This window comes from Curcuma longa, chromosome 17 (genome assembly GCF_044706935.1).
Source record: "Curcuma longa cultivar G26 ecotype Majalengka, Jawa Barat chromosome 17, ITB_CL_G26_1.1, whole genome shotgun sequence".
Classification (NCBI taxonomy): Eukaryota; Viridiplantae; Streptophyta; class Magnoliopsida; order Zingiberales; family Zingiberaceae; genus Curcuma; species Curcuma longa.
In genome coordinates, this window is record NC_133877.1 from 3,688,664 (window position 1) to 3,706,285 (window position 17,622).

The window sequence follows — 17,622 nt, forward strand, 5'->3', positions numbered from 1 at the left end:
AGTTTTAGGGTCGTTTAGTGTTTAGTCTTTAGTGTTTAGGAGGTTTAGGATTTTTTGATTTAGATTTAGGATTTACGTACGGTTTAGGGAGTGATAACTTGTACACTTGTCCTACCACATTTATACGATACAATAAATGGGATATTCTTCATATATGAATCTACTCAGATTACAATCTAAATAACAACATTACCACAATAAAAATACTATGTATTCTACCAAAAATCTAAACCCTAAGTGTAGCATTTCTAAGCATCTGAGGTAGAAACTATATATCTTTGATAAGCATCATGAAAATTAACATAGGCAAATTAACCTTAACAGCTAAAATTAACATAGGAAAATTAAAAATTAACCTTGTCAAGGGCTGACCAGCGCCGGCCAGCGCCCGCCAGCGCCCGCCAGGGGCGGCCACCGCCGGCTAGCTGCGGCAAGGGCTGGCCAGGGGCTTTAAAAATCCGCCCAGGGGCGGCAAGGGCCGGCCAGCGCCGGCAAAGGCTGCCCAGCGCCGGCAAGCGCCGGCCAACGACGCCCGACGGCAGCCAGGGACAGGCAGCGCCGCCCGACGTCCGGCAATGTCCCTCCAACGGCGTGAGCGGCTAAAACTCAGAAGAAAAGAGGAAAAACGAAGGAGGAATGTTACCACAAGCTTTCGGAGAGATCTCGGCGACAAATCAGAGAGATCCGGCGAGGGAAAACTTCGGCGAGGGATAGATCCGCCGAAATGAGGGAGATCCGGCGAAATGAGTGAGATTCGGCGAAAAGAGGGAGATCCGGCGGCGAGGGAGAGCTTCGGTGAGGGAGACAGCCGGCGAGGAAGAGCTCCGGCGAGGGAGAGACTCCGGCAAGGGAAAGAGGGAGAGAAGGAGAGGCGCTGCGAGCGGCGGCGAGAGGGAGTCGGCGCGTTCGCGTGCAGAGAAAAGAAACAAGTTCGGCGGAGAAGAGGAGATAAGCTGGATTAAACCTAAGTATTTTGCGACGAATTGAAATTCGTCGCAAAATTCGTTGCCAATTTGGCAACGAATAATTTTTTCGTTGCCAATTCGGCGACGAATATAAGTTTTCATCGCCAAATTGGCGACGAAAAGACGATTCGTCGCCAACTTGGAGTGGAATAACAAAAATAATAATTCGGGTTTAGGGTTTTTGGCAACAAAAAAAAGTCGTTGCCAAATTCGTCGCCAATTTGGCGACGAACTCTTATATTCGTCGCCAAATTGGCGACGAACTTGATATTCGTCGCCAAAGTTGGGCAGGATAATGAAATATTTTTCCGATTTTAGGGTTTTTGGCAACAAAAACAATGTCGTCGCCAATTTAGCAACGAATATGAAATTCGTCGCCAAATTGGCGACGAAAATGAAAATTCGTTGCCAATTTGGCAACGAATATGACATTCGTCGCCAAATTGGCGACGAAAACTAAATTCGTTGCAGAATTTGCGACGAATCAAGTAATTCGTTGCAGAATTTGCGACGAATCAATTAAATTCGTTGCAGAATTGGCGACGAATAGTGTATTCGTCGCAAAGGTCGCGTGGGAGAAGAAAAGGAAAATTCATATTTTAGTGAAGTTTTGCAACGAAAACCTTATTCGTTGTCTAATTCGTCGAAAATTTAGCAACGAATTTCTTATTCGTCGCCAATTTGGCGACGAAATAGAAGTTCGTCGCCAATTTGGCGACGAAATAGAAGTTCGTTGCCAATTTGGCGACGAACTTCTATTTCGTCGCCAAATTGGCGACGAATTTAGCAACGAATAAGTTTTTGCAACGAAGTTTGCGACGAATATATTGAGTTGCTAAATTGGCAACTAATATTTTTTTCGTCGCAAAGTTTGTTGCAGATTAGCAACGAAATTTTTATTCATCCCAAAATTCGTTGCTGATTGGCGACGAAAACTATTCGTCCCAAAAATTCGTCGCAAAATATCTGTTTTTTTGTAGTGTAAGGTATTAGTTCCCTCATCATTAAGAGGATTGCATCTATCAACCTCTTATAAAATTACACAACTATCTTCAAGTATAATATTTAGTCCGTTTTGATTTTTTTGATGTGTCGATTTTATGTTTAAACCCTAAATTTATCGGACGGACTTGACTTGTTCGACAATATTCATATTATAACAATTACAATTTCATAATTATTATAATTCACGTTGTAGTAGTTATAAAATCATAAATATTATAATACTGACTTAAAACTCTTCGAATTTAGAGGTGATTGGTATAATCTCATAGAAATTTTTTATCGATCATCAACATAAATTTAGAGCGTGCGTGCGTGCGCACCTTATCAATCATGTTGAATAAATATTCTTATTGAGAATTGTTCTAGATCTTTTTGTCACTCTTATTTTACCATACAGGAGTAATGCAACAATATACCTGCTTGGAGCCTAACGAACACGCTCATTAATTAATCAACAGGAAGCAACGTCTATTATGGTTCCATCGCACGAGAGGTGTCGGCTCCGAGGGCTCATCGAATGGCAGGGCGGTTGGGCGTCTGCGTTGCACGCCACCGCACCAACCCTGTTCCTCTGCCCTGTCTTGCTACCTTCCAGCGGAGGCCAACGCATGATCACGCACGCGCGCCCAGCAGCCCACCATCCATCTCATCCATCGCCATGGCTAGCACATCTGCATGCCCCGACATTGTGAGAATCGAGAGCGTGCGTGCGCGCGCTCCTTTTCATTTCCTTTGTTTAGCGTGTCGCGGTAGCAGCTTTGAAAGCCGAAAAGGAGGACAGGACAGCGAAGGTGGCCGTGGGGGGAGAAAAGAGGGCTAGCACGCTGCCTGTCGTGCGTGTGGCAGGGCACGCAGTGGGTGAGCGACGTTTGCTAATTTCTAGCTTGTTTGGCTGTAGCAGCTAGCGTAGCTGCCGCTGCTGGTGCTGGTGCATGTTGGGTGGGTAAGTGTGTTCAGACGCCATTAATTAATTATCTACTGGCTGAAGAGGGAAAAACAAGAGATAAATTAAAGAGTAAAGACGGTGACAGGGTGTGACCGGGCCTGTCGGTCGGTTGGGTATGCATGCAGATGCGTGCGTGAACGAGAGAAACAAAATCGATCAGTACGGTCAAGTAGTGGAGTTGGACGGCTGGCTTCATTAATTAATGCATGGATCAACAGATTGATTGGTATCTGACGGGATCAGCAATGTGCGTGACGCACGGGCGACCTCATGAAATTTAAGACAAGATTATACACTTGGGGATGAATCCGAGCTTATAGATACATGGTTTAAAACTAACAAAAGATTCCAACTGAAAGAAGTTTAAATTTAAAATTAAGCACAAAAACTCTCATGTTTTGGGCATGGAAAAATGGGCTTGGAATGCGATTCGGCCCGCTAACTGGGCTGTTCGTTGGATGCAACGTAACCACTTTCTTTTAGTTATCAGTGCGCAAAATTGTCGGCCAATAGACTCTGCTTTCTTATCCACTGCTCCGACATGGCCTTCGCGGTCTCAACCACGGTGGCGCGCCGGAGCTGCTCCTCGGACCTTCACCACTGCCGCCACTCCCCTCAACGTTCTCTCCGGAAGCAACCAAAGGGTCCCATTTTCTCCCACACTCTCCCCCGGTCCACCACCGGCGGCCAGTCGTCTCGTCCTCGCCGGCGCGCAGCCTCAGCGGCCGACGTGGCTCCCCGGCCTCGATTCGCCTCCTCATCTCGATGGCACGTCTGTTCTTTCCCTCTTAATTTCTTCCCTGCTTTCTCGTTCAATTCCTCGGTTGCTCTTCCTGATGCCGTACGTTCGCGTTCCAGGCTCGCCGGAGACTTCGGCTTCGACCCGCTGGGCCTCGGCGAGGAACCCGATAGCCTGCGATGGTACGTCCAGGCCGAGCTCGTGCACTGTCGCTTCGCCATGGCTGGTGTCGCCGGCATTCTTTTCACAGACGTATGCAAAACTCTTCTCTCCACTTTTACATTCTTCAACGATGCTCTGCTAACGGTTAACCTTCTACCATTTTATAGCTATTGCGTGTAACCGGAATCAGTAACCTTCCTGTCTGGTTTGAAGCTGGTTCTGTTAAATTCGACTTCGCTAGTACACCTGCTCTTTTCATTGTCCAACTCCTGCTCATGGGGTAAGCCTCAAAACTCAATCTACCTGACAGTATCAATTTTGTAAATCTTCCTTCCCTACATGATCTTGCAGATTTGTGGAGACCAAAAGGTACATGGATTTCATTGCACCAGGATCCCAAGCTAAAGAAGGCACCTTCTTGGGCATAGAAGCTGCATTACAAGGTCTACAACCCGGGTCAGTTGGTGCTCTTCTCCCTTTACTCATGTACAAGAACTATCCTCTCGTCTCATGCATGCGCACTTGGTGTGTTGATGTTGGTTTATCTGTGACTCCTGCAGCTATCCAGGAGGACCACTGTTTGATCCTCTTGGCCTGGCCAAAGATATCGAGAACAAAAGCGAATTGAAGCTGAAAGAAATCAAGAATGGTACTAGGAAGCTTTCGTTCCTCATGAATCTTTAGTTCCAACTGAGAGATAGATCATAGATGAATACCTGTTCACTGATGCAGGGAGGCTAGCGATGGTTGCAATGCTTGGCTTTTTCGTGCAAGCAAACGTCACTCATGCGGGACCGATCGACAACCTTATTGTTCACCTCTCGAATCCCTTCAAGAACACCATCATTCAGACCCTTTTCTTCTCTGCTTCCTGAAATCAAGGGTAGTCAAGTTCTACATGGAACTTGTTCTTCCTACTATGTGAACTGCACTGGATGATGATGATTTCTTTTTTATATTTGCCATATTGAATATTAAACTATTTTTTTCGACAAATTAATATTTTTTAAAAAAATTAAAATGGATAAACTGAATCTTTCATTTTATCAAGTTGTTTGATGAAATAAATTTGCCATTGAAGATTTCTTTTTTTCTAATTCGAAGCAACAATTATTTCATATCTTTTACAGCACTAAATATGTTATAAGAGAATATTCACATCTTAATTCAGTAAAGATAAATACCCTTTAATCTTTTTCCCCCCTGTAACTTTCACTGTACAGCAAATGTTCACTATAAACAGACGTCTCATATAATCATTTAATCACAACACAAAAATAGAATCTACACAACCAAAAAAAAGGGTATTTATAAAAATTAATGGAGGAGAAAAAGAGAGTTTTTGTTTGAGAGATCATAGGAATCGTTTGTCAAGCTAATGCGTGATTTCTCCTTCTCTCTCTCTCTCCTCGCTGCCTCTTCTTCCTCATCCTCCAAATTAAAGCAATATTCATTCAATCTTGTGTAACAGGACCAAGGAGGAAGAGGAAACCAGTGTAAATATCCCTTATTTCTTTCCTCTCTCCTGCGCATCATAATCAACATCATGTGTAGTTTCTCCTAGATTTGCATTGGTAATATTCATTGTCTGATTTCTCAATTACCCCGAAGTTTGAAATTGTTTCTCAGAGAATTCCATTGAATTTCTTCCCTTTTCTAATTATTTCGCTTGATTAAATGACAACTTTTAGGCAATTCTTTGATTTTTCAGGAACTTCAGATCTGAATGCTTGATGCTTAATGAGATGAAAATGCATGAAATTGGTTGTTTAACTATATAGGTTTTAGTTAATTTATGTTTTTTCTCCTTATTTATTTAATTTCTACATATTTAACAAATTTTGTATCCGTGATTCTTTAAAAACAGATAATTATGTAGATAGGAATAAAGAAAAACTATTTGATGGATATCACTAGCTAACCATTTATGTTTAAGTACAATATCTGAACATTTCTATCGAGCAATAATTTGTTTAAGTTTCTCTGATACATAAGATTTTATTGAAGATTCAGAAATTAGACATTTTCAGGATTTACCTGAACACATTGAGAAGCAATTGATTTGTAAGTGGCTTTAAAAAAGAAGAAGAAGGGAAAAAGAAAAAAAAAAAAAAGGAAATGAGTCTTAATTTTCTTTTGTGAAAAAGGCAATCATTCTTTTATCTGAATCTCAAACTCATTTCTCAGACTCAATTACAGAGGGAGTGACCAAGAAATCACCGTTCAATGGCACAAGCAAACAACAATGGAGAAAGCTCCAATCCTTTTATTTCTTTTTCATCACCTGAAACTGAAAGCATCTTCAAACCAGAAAATGGTGTTGATGCCAATATCTTTCTTTCTGATACTCCAGTACTCCATGATCAGAGAGGTGTTACTGCGACACAGAATGATTTAATCCAAGTTGATGTTGCAAGACATGAAGAATCAGAAACGGATGACCAAATTTTGCTGAGTTCTAATATTCTTGATAATTCAGCATTGGAAAATAGTCTTCCTGATGCACCAACAGAACGTGATATTTCAACACCGCCATTCAATGAGACGAAAGAAGTCGAAATCCTGCAAAATGAGAGCATGAAGAAAGAAGACATGAACAGAGTACTTGTTGACACTGCTGCACCTTTTGAGTCTGTTAGAGCAGCTGTCACAAAGTTTAGAGGGATCGTTGATTGCAAAGCTGAAGAAACAATGTCCGCAGAAGTATTGTTTCATTCCATTCTTTTTAATTTCAAACTATCTTTTTTTCTTTTCTTTTGATTGTTTGAGTATTCGCAGAAGCAAAAGCAGGCTCTACTTGAACTTAAGAAAGTACAGGACGAAACTCTCAAGTACCAAAAGAGCTTCCAAGATGAAGAAACAACTACGGCGCACGTTCTAGAGGAGCTTGACTACTTCAAAGGACTTGCAGAAGAACTACACCTTCGGTTGGAGAGAGCAGAAACCCTAAAAGAACAAGCAAAGCAGGACTCTGAACTTGCTGAGCTAAGGTTGAGAGAAGTAGAGCAAGGAATTGCCAATGTTGCAAGCATCGCGTCCAAGGCACAACTGGATGTGGCCAACGAGAGACATGCAAGTGCTGTTGCAGAGTTGAAATCAGTAAAAGAAGAGTCGGAGACGGTTCGAATTGCATATGTTTCACTGCTTCAAGAAAGAGACATTGCAGTTGAGAAAGCTGCTGATTCTTTTTCTGCAACGAAAGACATCGAACTGACCATCAATGATCTGGCTCTCAAGCTGATCACAAGCAAAGAGTTGCTTGAATCAGCTCATGCCACGCATCTTCGAGCTGCAGATCAAATGATTATTGCAGCATTGGCACTGGATATAGAAAAATTGATGTGGCACAATTTGCTGAAGCATGCGGAAGAAGAATCACAGCAGGTTCACGAGCAAATGCTGTTGACAAATGACGTGAAGTCAGAATTATGCAGCGCTTCTGCACTTTTAGTGAATCTAAAGGCTGAGCTAGCTTCATTGGATCATGCTACAAGTGAGCTTGATGAAGCGAGAAGCCACATTGGGAAATCTAGAGAAAATGTGAGCAGCTTACAGATTCAACTCTCTTCACTTCAATGTGAATTGGAGAGGGAAAAGGCAGCCTTGAGCATTTTGAGAGAGAGGGAAGGCTTTGTATCTGCGTCTATCTCATCCCTTGAAGCCCAACTCAACAGTGTGAACTTTGAATTGGAATTAGTTCGTGAAAGGAAGGAAGTCACAAAGAAGATGGCTGGCGAAGAGCAAGCTAAACTACAAGAAGCATCCAAAGAGGCAGAGCGTGTTAAACTAGTATCTAACACCGCCCACGAGGAGGTAAGGAAGGCCAAGGAAGATGCTACGCAAACCAAGGCGGAAGCCACAGCAATGGAGCTGAGATTGACTGCTACTCTTAAGGAGATTGAGGCAGCTAAAGCATCGCTGGCGTTGGCTAGCTCAGAAGTCAAATCCCTGCAAGGAATCAGAGAGGAATCCAATGGAGTGACATTGCCACGTGAAGAGTATAATGCACTTAGCGAGAAGGCCAAGGAAGCAGACGAACAAGCTAAGCGGAGAACCATCTCTGCCATTGAGCAAATGGAGGCAGCGAAGGAGTCAGCGTCACGAAGCTTAGAGAAACTGGAGAAGGCAAAGAAAACATTGGAAGAAAAGAAGAAGGAACTGAGGGCTGCCATGGAGAGGGTGGAGAAGTCCGAGGAAGAGAGGCTTCTCATGGAGCAGGAGCTGCAGAAACCGACAGGGGAGCAAGAACATGGAGGAGGTTTTCCAGTCCTCGACGTCACCGGAGAGCCAACCGAAAACTCTTTGCTTGAAGCCCGTGCTGAGAACTCGAAAGAAAGCCCCAGGGGACTTGTGGAGCGCGTCATTAATACGATGCCTGAGCCAAGGAGGAGGAAGAGGATGTTCTTTGCGAGGATTGTGACGTTTCTGGCGAGGAAGAAGGTTCAGTCGCTTAAGTAGGGAGTAAGCGGTGCTGCTGTGTCAATTGGAACATTTCAAATATCTTTAAAATAAATAAAAATTAGATGGATGACAGACGTTTCTCATTCGCCATTTATATTTTACAATTAGGCAAATCAGCCAATAAAAGAAGTTACAAGTAGCAAACAGATTGGATTAGACTGATACACGTTTAGATTAAAATTGTAGGGTTTTTCACTTTGAAAGCGAAAGGCCCTTCCAGAAATTCTCGATGGCGCTGGGCCAAACCCAGGCCAAAGAGGGGGTTTGGAAATAGTTTTCAACCAGCAATTGTCGCGCCTCGGTTATAACCTCACTAGCTGCGACATTGCCCCAAGCGCAAAGATGCGATAAATGGTAGAACACGCTCCAAATTTATAAGGTGCATCGTTCGTGCTTTATTTCAAATACACAATGTGGGACTAAACAAGCTCACGCCGGGGGAAAACCTTCGTAAAGTCTCTCGCATAAGGCTTCTTTGACTCCTTGTAGCAACCCCAGAAGTGGAAGCAAGGTTAGACCGACGCCGAACGTCGCAAGAAGCCATCATGACCATCCTGCCTCCTAAGAAGCTACGGCGGCCACACTCCAGCGAGGACCTGCGTCACGTACTCCAAGGTTGAGAATGGACTCGTGATCAATGAATTCGCTGAAGCTCAGCAAGTAAATCTCCGCGAGGTCCATCTTGTTGTGGTTTACCTTCTCCCTGTGCTTCTCTTCGCAGCTGGGTTGGTAGAGTCCGACCAATCTTCCGGTAACCGACGCGTGCGTGTACTACATGTTCCTGAGCTTCTCGAAGTGTGCAATCTCGTCACCGGCCAGGACGGATTTCAGCCAGGAATTTGGAAGCAGAGCAGCAACTGCGCCGTGGCCGCTGACGTTGTGCAGTAGCTCGTCCCCCAGCGCACAGTCGATATTGTAACTGAGTGGCCCTCGACGTCCACGGTGGTCGCCAACAAATTTAATGCCGTATTCGGCATTGCGGCATTTAGCTAGAAACAATATTTATTTATTTATCCAATGCATTTAGAAACAATATTTAAAAATTTTAATGAAAAATAATAGCCCACAGCATTGTTTTTCTTGGCGTATTACACACTGCTATGTAGCTCATTTCTTAATTATCGAACACCTTGATTCCAAGGAAGAAATCTTCACAGTGCTTTACATACGGCATCACCGACCCTTTGTCTGCTTTCTTCTTCGCTTTGCAGTCATACGACGGAGCAAAATGGAAGCAGGGCTCCATGGACAGAGACCGGACACAAGGCGGCTCCCGGTTCCGGTTCCTCACCAGGATCCATGGCTGTAGTCCGCCGAGGCCGTGCGCCACGTACCCGAACGTCGAGAACGGGCTCGTAATCATCTTGTCGCTCATGCTCAACAGATACATCTCTGCGAACGCTTTCCTGTTGTGAGTTAGCTTCTCCGTCCTCTGTTGTTCCTCGTGGCTTGGCTGGTACACGCTCACCACCTCGCCGGTGACCGCTGCGTGCTCGTAGTACCTGTCCCTCAGCTTGTCGAAGTACTCCCCCATCAAGCTCGCCACCAGGACAGCCTTCGGCTTCGCACCGGTGATCCCTGGAAGAGAATTAGACCCTTCCAAATCGACCTCTGGCAGTAGATTCTCCTTCACCGAACAGTTTACGATTTGGCTCAACATGACATCGAACTCCACGTTGGCGAACGCGAATATTCTGATTTGGATCCCCAGCACATCTCTCGCGTTGGCGAGGTAAGCTTCGTGGTACCTGGTTATGTATCCCCAAACAGAGTTGGTCGGATTGAAAAGGTATCTTCCCAAATGGTGGAACACCGTCGATTTCTCCGGGAAGAGCAGGTCGAGTTCGTCTTGGAATTCCGGGATGAAGAAGAATGCGGGCGCGAAGTACTGGTTCGATCTCAGCAACAGCCAAGGGAAATTCTTCAATAACTGTTGACCCTCTCCGCAGTAGAACATCTTGTCGAAATCATCGTTACCATGCAACAAATGGAGGTAGAGATAACCAGGCAACGAAGAAGAAGAGCTCGAAACGTTCATGTCGTTGCTGAGCACCTTGTTCCTGAGCAGATTCCCGTAACTATGAGGGTCGTGCTCAAAAATCCTGTTGAGATTTTTGACGGGGAAGTCATCCCGAGGAAGAAGCCATGAAGTGTCAGGGAAAGGCTCGCAGAAGAGGTCGGCCATGTCGTGAGGGAGGTGGAGCAGGAGGACCTTGTCGTTGAGGAGAGCGTAAAGGAAGGCGGAGGCAATACTGATCATCCGGTTTCCCAAGCCGTCGGCCGGCAGCCATACCACGTAGTTGCATTCCAGAGGTCCGGTGGTGCGGTTGGACGCGAGGTGTTTGATGGATTGCCGGAAACGCTCGGTGCGGGGGCCGCATTTCTTGTGGAGGGCTTCGTACCGCCGGAGCTTCTCCACGAGGTAGGCTGAGGGAGTGTGGTTGGCAGGCTTCCGGTAGAGAGACGACTGGTAGCGACTTAGGCAGGAGGATTCATTGAACCCCGTGGAGAGGAAACCTCCGTGAAATTTGTCCGCTGGAGGAGGTTCTTTGCGAACGGCAGAACACGCGGCGTTGGATGCTGAAGAAGTGAAAAATATTTACAGAGTTGACTTCAACACCAAAAGTACTGCACGCCGAGATGCGACAGTTCAACCCATTGTAATATTTATATGCAGATTAATGCTTAATTTAATTGCATTTATTCAAGTCAACGTTATTAGCCCAAACGTCAGGAACTTGGAACTTTCAGCCAGAAGTTGGAACGGTGCAGGATTAAAATATAATAGGGATAAAACCGATAATGATCATCTTCGATGATCTCACAGGCACATAAGCATTTTTATTCCAATGCAACTTGAAGATTCTAATCTTCCTTTCGCATGTTCTAATGCGAATTAGTTCTTCCATTTCAACTATTATGATTATGCACAGGAATATATAGAGTAACAAATCTAAAAAACATTTAGCAGTTTATTTTTTCTAAGCGATCGTCTTCCATTTTTCAAGGAAAAGAAACAATAATGCTTGGCATCCAACTATTGAAAGGTCAGAAGAAGAGAGATCGAAAGATGAAAAAAAGTGTCTCACTCTTTTCTGGCGACGAGTAGCTGGAAAGAAGGACGTCGAACGGCGAACTGCGCTGAATAGCGGACAAAACCATGAGGAGAAGGAGAAGCGTGAACAAGGCAGCCGCCACAAGGATGGGCCTCGCGACTCCATACGCATAGCCAGCAACAGCACGACTTGTACGGATCTCGTTCTCGGTTTCCGGTGGCTCATCGCGAGGCAGAGCTTGCCGGCGGCTCTGCTTCATCTTCGTCGTCGCCGCCGCCTTTGCGCTTCTCGACGAGGGGTGGTCTCTCGTTCTCAATTGGATTAATCAATAAGCTGTTGTTGCTCCTGCCAACTATTTGTTTTCTTGATGGGAACGTGATTGTTTTAACTTGTCAAACTTGCCGCTTGCTTGTTTGTAATTTTTTGTTTTTGTCTGTTTCTTCAGATGAACCCAAAACCAAACTTTCTTAACCATGTCGATATCTCGGCAGGCTGTCAGGATTTGTCGGTCTGCTCGATGGTGAATGATATGGTGGAAAAAGTCAAACACGTTCGTCAACTCAAAAATGCAGTCGAAATCAAATGGAACTTGGATCAAGTCAAACTGCATTCGAGTAAATTAGTCACATCAAATTGAGTTCGGATCAAATCAGCTTAAGATAGAAGATCTCACGTAAATCCCATTCAAGTCACATCCAAATTTGATTCCCTTAAATTCAAATTCTTAAGAATAAGGATCATCCTTTTGCTTTTTATTTAAAAGTGATCGGTTGTAATATCAAGGTAAACGATTCATTTTCTTGTCTACATTGCTACTTATAACTTTTTATATTTTTCTCTAAGGTCTGATTTATCATCAAAGGAGTTTTACCCAAGCTCACATTAACCTCCATCTAATTTTTTCCTCGAGTCTTTCTAGATCTGTCTGTCTGTCTGAGTATCTCTGCACTCAGTATTTGAAAGTCAATTTAATTGAAGCCCAACTCTCTTGAAGATCAACTTCTTTGAAGATCAATCTAAAGGAAATTAAATCTAACCTAATCAGTATTTAGTCGACCGTCCGAAAATACTCAACCATTATTACTTTATTGAATCATTCCATCTTTGAAAGTGAAGCATTTTGTATTTTCTGCCATGTTTAAGGTTTCTTATCGTAAATGATCTCGCTCTTCTGTAAAAAGGTGATCTCGCTTTAGCGGTCCCACACGATCGGTCTCACGATCATTTGTGAAGGTAAATCTAGAAACTACAGTTGGTCACGGCAATGTGACTTTTCGAACCTTGGCGAAGAACATGGGAACATAAATGGTGTTATATCATTGAAAATTTCAAAGGACTTTTTTGTAATTCTTATAAATATTAAGACCCTTTTTTTATAAAAGTGTACCTTAATAACTTATCTCGTATTTAGTTTTCTCCCATGCTCACCATGCCCTCACCCAAAAACCCTAATTTCCTTTATTCACGTACCGCCGTCACTATAGCCTCGTTGTTGCTGTTGTAGTCTTGCGTTGCCGTGGCCTTGCAACACCACCGCAATCATGGCTCTACGACGCTATCTTCGTGGATCTATGTAATCACCGTCCCACGCCAAAGTCGTCGGTGTGCGCGAAAGGCGCCGCAACCTCATGCCGCCATAGCCTTGCATCGCAGTGGCGTCGTGTTTGCTGTCGCCACCTCCACCTCATAGTGTCACTATCGCCTACGATGCCATTATCACCGCTACTAGCGATGTTGCTACTTGGGTTGTTGTCGCCTTATTGGAGTTTGAGCGAGAGAACTTAATGAGAGACTCTTAGTCGTGTTGTTGTTCTTGTTTAGGTCATCTCATCATCACTCAATTCAAATCCGACTTCTTTGTCTCCTTATTTCTTATTCAAAATCTTTTGTCCAAAGGTTGCAAGGACATAGAAGACAACATTGGATCCATGACAATGACCCTTAGTCGTCGTGCTATCGTTCAAGTTGCGAGGACATGGAAGACAACATTGGATCCATGATATTGGTCTATTGTTGATAAAATCGAATAGAAGGACAGTAAGAGTTCCCTCAAACGAGCCAGTGTAATTTGAGTTTTCGATCAGGTGGAATTTTCTTGCTTACTTCGCTATATTTATGTTATGCATGATTTAAATTTATGAAAGTAGATATTATAGAAAATAGAGTTAATTTTAGGGGGCGTTTGGTTTGGAAAATATTTTCCATTTTCTGTTTTTCATTTTCTATTTCTAGTTTTCTATTTTCTGATCTAGTTTTCAGAAAACAGAAAATATGTTTGGTATGATATGCTATTTTCTATTTTCTAGAATAGAAAACTGAAAAACTCGTTTGGTTTGATAACTATTTTCTATATTTTTTATTTTTTTATTAAAATAAAAATCTAGAGTTTTAATTAATTATCTTAATTAATCCAACAGCCTTTGTCTAATCCCACGAGTTTTAATTAATTAACTAACCTTAATCCAATTCATCAATTAATCTTTTATCAAATTACCTAATTACACATATTAATCCTCAATTAATTAACAATCTAATAGTTATTAAACTAATTGACTAACTAATGATTTAATTAACTAATTAATCTAATAATTAATTAACTCAATTAATTAAAACTAATCGGTAAAGTTTCCTTTACCGATTTCATCGGCAACTTCTCGCGTAGCTTGGACCGACGGCAGAGGCGGCGACTCCGGCGTTGGTGGGCGGCGTCTTGAGCGCAGGCAGGCGGCAGGCGGCTGAAGGGCAGCGAACGGCGACGGCCAATCTGCGACGGTGAGCAGAGGTAGAAGAAGAAGAACAGAGGGGGTTGCGGTGTCTTCGTGTAGGGGGTGGCGGAACAGGGGGTGGCAGCGTGCGACGGCGACGGAGCGGCGGAGCTCCTCGGTTGCTGTCTCCTCTTCGCGAGCTGGCGACAACTGAAGATGGTGGCGGCTGGATGTTGGCGACGGCGAACAGAGGCGACAACGGAGGAAGAGTCTCTTTGCCTAGCCCCACACCAGGCAGCGAAGCGAAGCGCGTTTTCACGTTTTCTGATTCTCAACCCCCGCATTTTCCATTTTTTAGAAAATGATGTTTCATCGTTTTCCAGTTTTCCAGAAAATGAGAATGAATTTTCTAAAAAATAAAAATGAAAATGTCAACCAAACAGGTTTTCTGTTTTCATTTTCTGGAAAACAGAAAATGAAAACGGAAAATACTCGTACCAAACGCCCCCTTAATCTTCTCTATTTTTTCTGCTTGCTTACCCTTTTTATTCTTAATTGATATTTATTTTGTTTATTTCTTATTTAAGATTTATAAATAATTAGATTTTCTAATTATGTAAATTAATAAAATAAAAGATTAATTACATCAATAGTTTAGCTCCACAATTTAGGAGTTACTTTAGCACTATTATTAATTAATAAAATAATAGGTGCAATAATTATATTTATAATTTTGAACTTTAGGTTTAGAAATAGCCAATTAGGCATATTATCATTGGCATCAAATTATCAAGATAATAAATATAGTACTTACATTATAGAGTTTTGACTCCACCCTTTAAGAATTACGTGATTACTTATAGTTTAGAGCTTCAGTTGTGTTTTTCAAGAATGTATGTGATTACTTGTAATATAGAACGATTGACTTCGCATACAAAGAGGACTCTTGAGTCCTTTCGTGTGTTTAGGAGCTTTAGCTAAATTGAGATGATTTTTCTCACAAGGTGAATTGTAAGTCGTTCACCTTATTTTTATATGAGGCACCTCATGGATTGGATTGTAGGTCGTTCATTTTATTTTTATGTAAGACATTCTTTGAATGGATTGTGGGTCATTGCCCTATATATATTATTTGTATATATGCATTCATATGATGTATTTCGTATTTGATGGATTGCAGATCGTTCACCCTATGAATATACAATACATCTCTTTCGGATAGATTGTAGGTTGTTCACTCGATTTATATATGTATATGTGCATATATATGATGCATTTCGTTACGAATGAATTGTAGGTCATTCACTCTCATATACGATACATCCTTATCGGATGGGTTGCAGGTCACTCACCTTGAGATTTTTTATTTATACATGATGTATTCATATTAGGTGGAATGTAGATCGTTCACTGTTACTTATACGACACATCCTTATTTATGATATTAAATGTTATTCACTCATTCAATATGTTATGTTGAATGTTTGATAAAATAATACTATAATGTGGGTAATATTAAAAATAATAAATTAAAGAGAAATATAATTAAGAAGATAATAAATGACAAATGTCAAAGAAATATAAATAATATAAATAATAAATTATGTTGCCCGTTGACCCGATTACGAGCTCCGATCAAGTCCAATTTGAAACCGATCGAAGATCGGGTCTACTCTATGTTAAAGTTGGGTGCCTCCATTTGAATTGAGATAGATGGCAGTGCTCTAGCCAATTGAGGGCAAAACTCCACTAGAGGATCATAGTTGTTTATTTATTTATTTATTGATAATTTAGATATTTATGTGTTGGGCTCAATTAATTCTAGAGTTTCCCCAAAGATTTTCATCTGTTCTCGATCTTAAAAATATTTGTGTATGATAAAATCTTGGGAAACTCTTTCAAATATTTAGGGTCATAAATCGTAAGATAAGGTCATATTTTTATATTGATTTTTATTTTTTAAAAAAATATTTATTAACTAGTAAAGCGTCACGTACGTCTTGACGTTTAAATAATATAACGATGATGAGAAGACAGAATATTATTACGTGTGATATATTTAAAACAAAATTAGTGCCACGCGTTGTATTTGAAATTTTTAAAAAATTATAGGGCTTGGCTGAATTCAAGAATGTGAAGCTTCTTCTTCCTGGCCTCGTCACGATCGTAGCAGGTGAAGTGTTTGTGCACACGCGCACGGCTTCGAATTCCAATGGATCCAGCTACCACAAAGTCAAGTGAAGCAAATCCTAACCCAACAAATAATAATAATAATAATCCCAGCTACCACAAAGTCAAGTCGACGGCCAAAGATACTCAGCATCTTTTGATTGCGTTCCTCGTTTGGAGAAAAATTCCTAAATACCCAACGAGTTACAATCCAGATGTCCTACCATTGCACCAAGACATCCTAACCCAACAAGTTAGATCGTATCGTAATTAAATATCCCTGACAAGGACTTGTAATCCTTCTGCACCATTGATCGATCGTATAATATAATAATATTTGGTACCACCTCAAATCATGATTAGTGAAAAGAATTCTTATGCGTAATCATACAGGTTCATTTCAATATTTACCTTCGACAAATTCATCGACCAATATTTGAATTCTTGGAAGAAAAGTTTAGCGTTCTGTATAACTTTTTGTTAATCTTGTGAACGAACGTTGCCAAAAGATTCTGATGCTTTCCTCTTTCCACCCGGCCCGAATTGTTTCATCTTTCGTTCTACCTTTCGGTTTGGCCTCGAGCACGGACACAGCTTTGCCATCCCTTTGTGCAGAGGATAAGAATCTCCAAATCTTTCTGTTTCTTTCAGGAATCTATCTGCATATATATGAATGCAGCTCCGATCCAGCCGTCGTTCTTATAAATCTCTAATCTAGCTAGCTTGTTAAAATGTCAAAGCTGAGGGTTCTTGATTTCCAGTACAACTTGGACAAGAGGCTGAGAGCCTTTAAATGGCGCCGGTCGTCGTTGCGAGACTCGCAGGTGTCCGATTTGTTCGTGCGGTACGAGCCGAACGAGGTTGAGATGCGCAAGGTGTTCGACAAAATCTCGAACGGAAAGGATAAGATCGACAAGGGCGACCTCGAGCGGCTGGTGAAAAGGACGCACACGTGCCACCTCCAGAGCGACGAGAAGAGGAAGGTTTGCGAGGCGGAGAAGGAGGCGGAGCGGATGCTGTGGGCGGCGGACCTGAACAAGGACGGAGTTGTGGACTTCGGCGAGTTCATGGAGGTGAACAGAAAGGGCGGCGGGGTGAGGAGCAGCGAGATCAAGAGCGCCTTCTGGATGTTCGATCGGGACGGCGACGGCCGGATCAGCGCGGCGGACATACAGAAGATGATGGAGAGGCTGGGGGAGAGTTGCAACCTGGACGAGTGCGAGAGGATGGTGAAGCACGTGGACAAGAACCAGGACGGGGTGGTGGACATGGACGAGTTCATGGAGATGATGACCAGCACCATGAAGCTCATGTGATCGACCATCAAATGCGTATTAATTGCATGAAGGAATTAAAGGAGGATTAATGTATTTAAGTTTGTGACCAAGTAAATATGAAATTCTAGGCACAAATA

The 17,622-nt window shown here is 42.4% G+C and overlaps 4 protein-coding genes and 1 non-coding gene across 5 annotated transcripts; 3 read left to right on the forward strand and 2 right to left on the reverse strand.

Moving 5' to 3' along the window:
• The first annotated feature begins 3,457 nt into the window (after nucleotides 1-3,457).
• LOC141811729 (photosystem I chlorophyll a/b-binding protein 5, chloroplastic) lies at nucleotides 3,458-4,790 on the forward strand. The gene is given in 7 exon segments (XM_074699775.1): nucleotides 3,458-3,486; nucleotides 3,488-3,688; nucleotides 3,775-3,907; nucleotides 3,985-4,097; nucleotides 4,169-4,273; nucleotides 4,378-4,466; nucleotides 4,550-4,790. Coding segments are annotated over 7 exon segments (813 nt in total). The 3' UTR covers nucleotides 4,693-4,790.
• Nucleotides 4,791-6,043: 1,253 nt separating this feature from the next.
• On the forward strand, nucleotides 6,044-8,275 carry LOC141811541 (protein WEAK CHLOROPLAST MOVEMENT UNDER BLUE LIGHT-like 3). Its single transcript, XM_074699566.1, has 2 exons — nucleotides 6,044-6,520; nucleotides 6,596-8,275. The coding sequence occupies exons 1-2, from the start codon at nucleotides 6,044-6,046 to the stop codon at nucleotides 8,273-8,275; spliced, it is 2,157 nt and encodes a 718-aa protein (XP_074555667.1).
• A 205-nt stretch (nucleotides 8,276-8,480) lies between these two features.
• On the reverse strand, nucleotides 8,481-8,622 carry LOC141812018 (U4 spliceosomal RNA). The gene has a single exon (XR_012600215.1). It is a non-coding gene; the product is annotated as a U4 spliceosomal RNA (small nuclear RNA).
• A 724-nt stretch (nucleotides 8,623-9,346) lies between these two features.
• Nucleotides 9,347-11,633, reverse strand: LOC141811718 (putative fucosyltransferase 8). The gene is made up of 2 exons (XM_074699762.1): nucleotides 11,368-11,633; nucleotides 9,347-10,858 (listed from the first exon to the last, which is right to left on the reverse strand). Exons 1-2 carry the CDS (start codon nucleotides 11,591-11,593, stop codon nucleotides 9,393-9,395), a joined length of 1,692 nt encoding a protein of 563 aa, XP_074555863.1. The 5' UTR covers nucleotides 11,594-11,633; the 3' UTR covers nucleotides 9,347-9,392.
• A 5,306-nt stretch (nucleotides 11,634-16,939) lies between these two features.
• LOC141811542 (calmodulin-like protein 30) lies at nucleotides 16,940-17,524 on the forward strand. Its single transcript, XM_074699567.1, has one exon. It carries the CDS (start codon nucleotides 16,940-16,942, stop codon nucleotides 17,522-17,524), a length of 585 nt encoding a protein of 194 aa, XP_074555668.1.
• The last annotated feature ends 98 nt before the right edge of the window (nucleotides 17,525-17,622 follow it).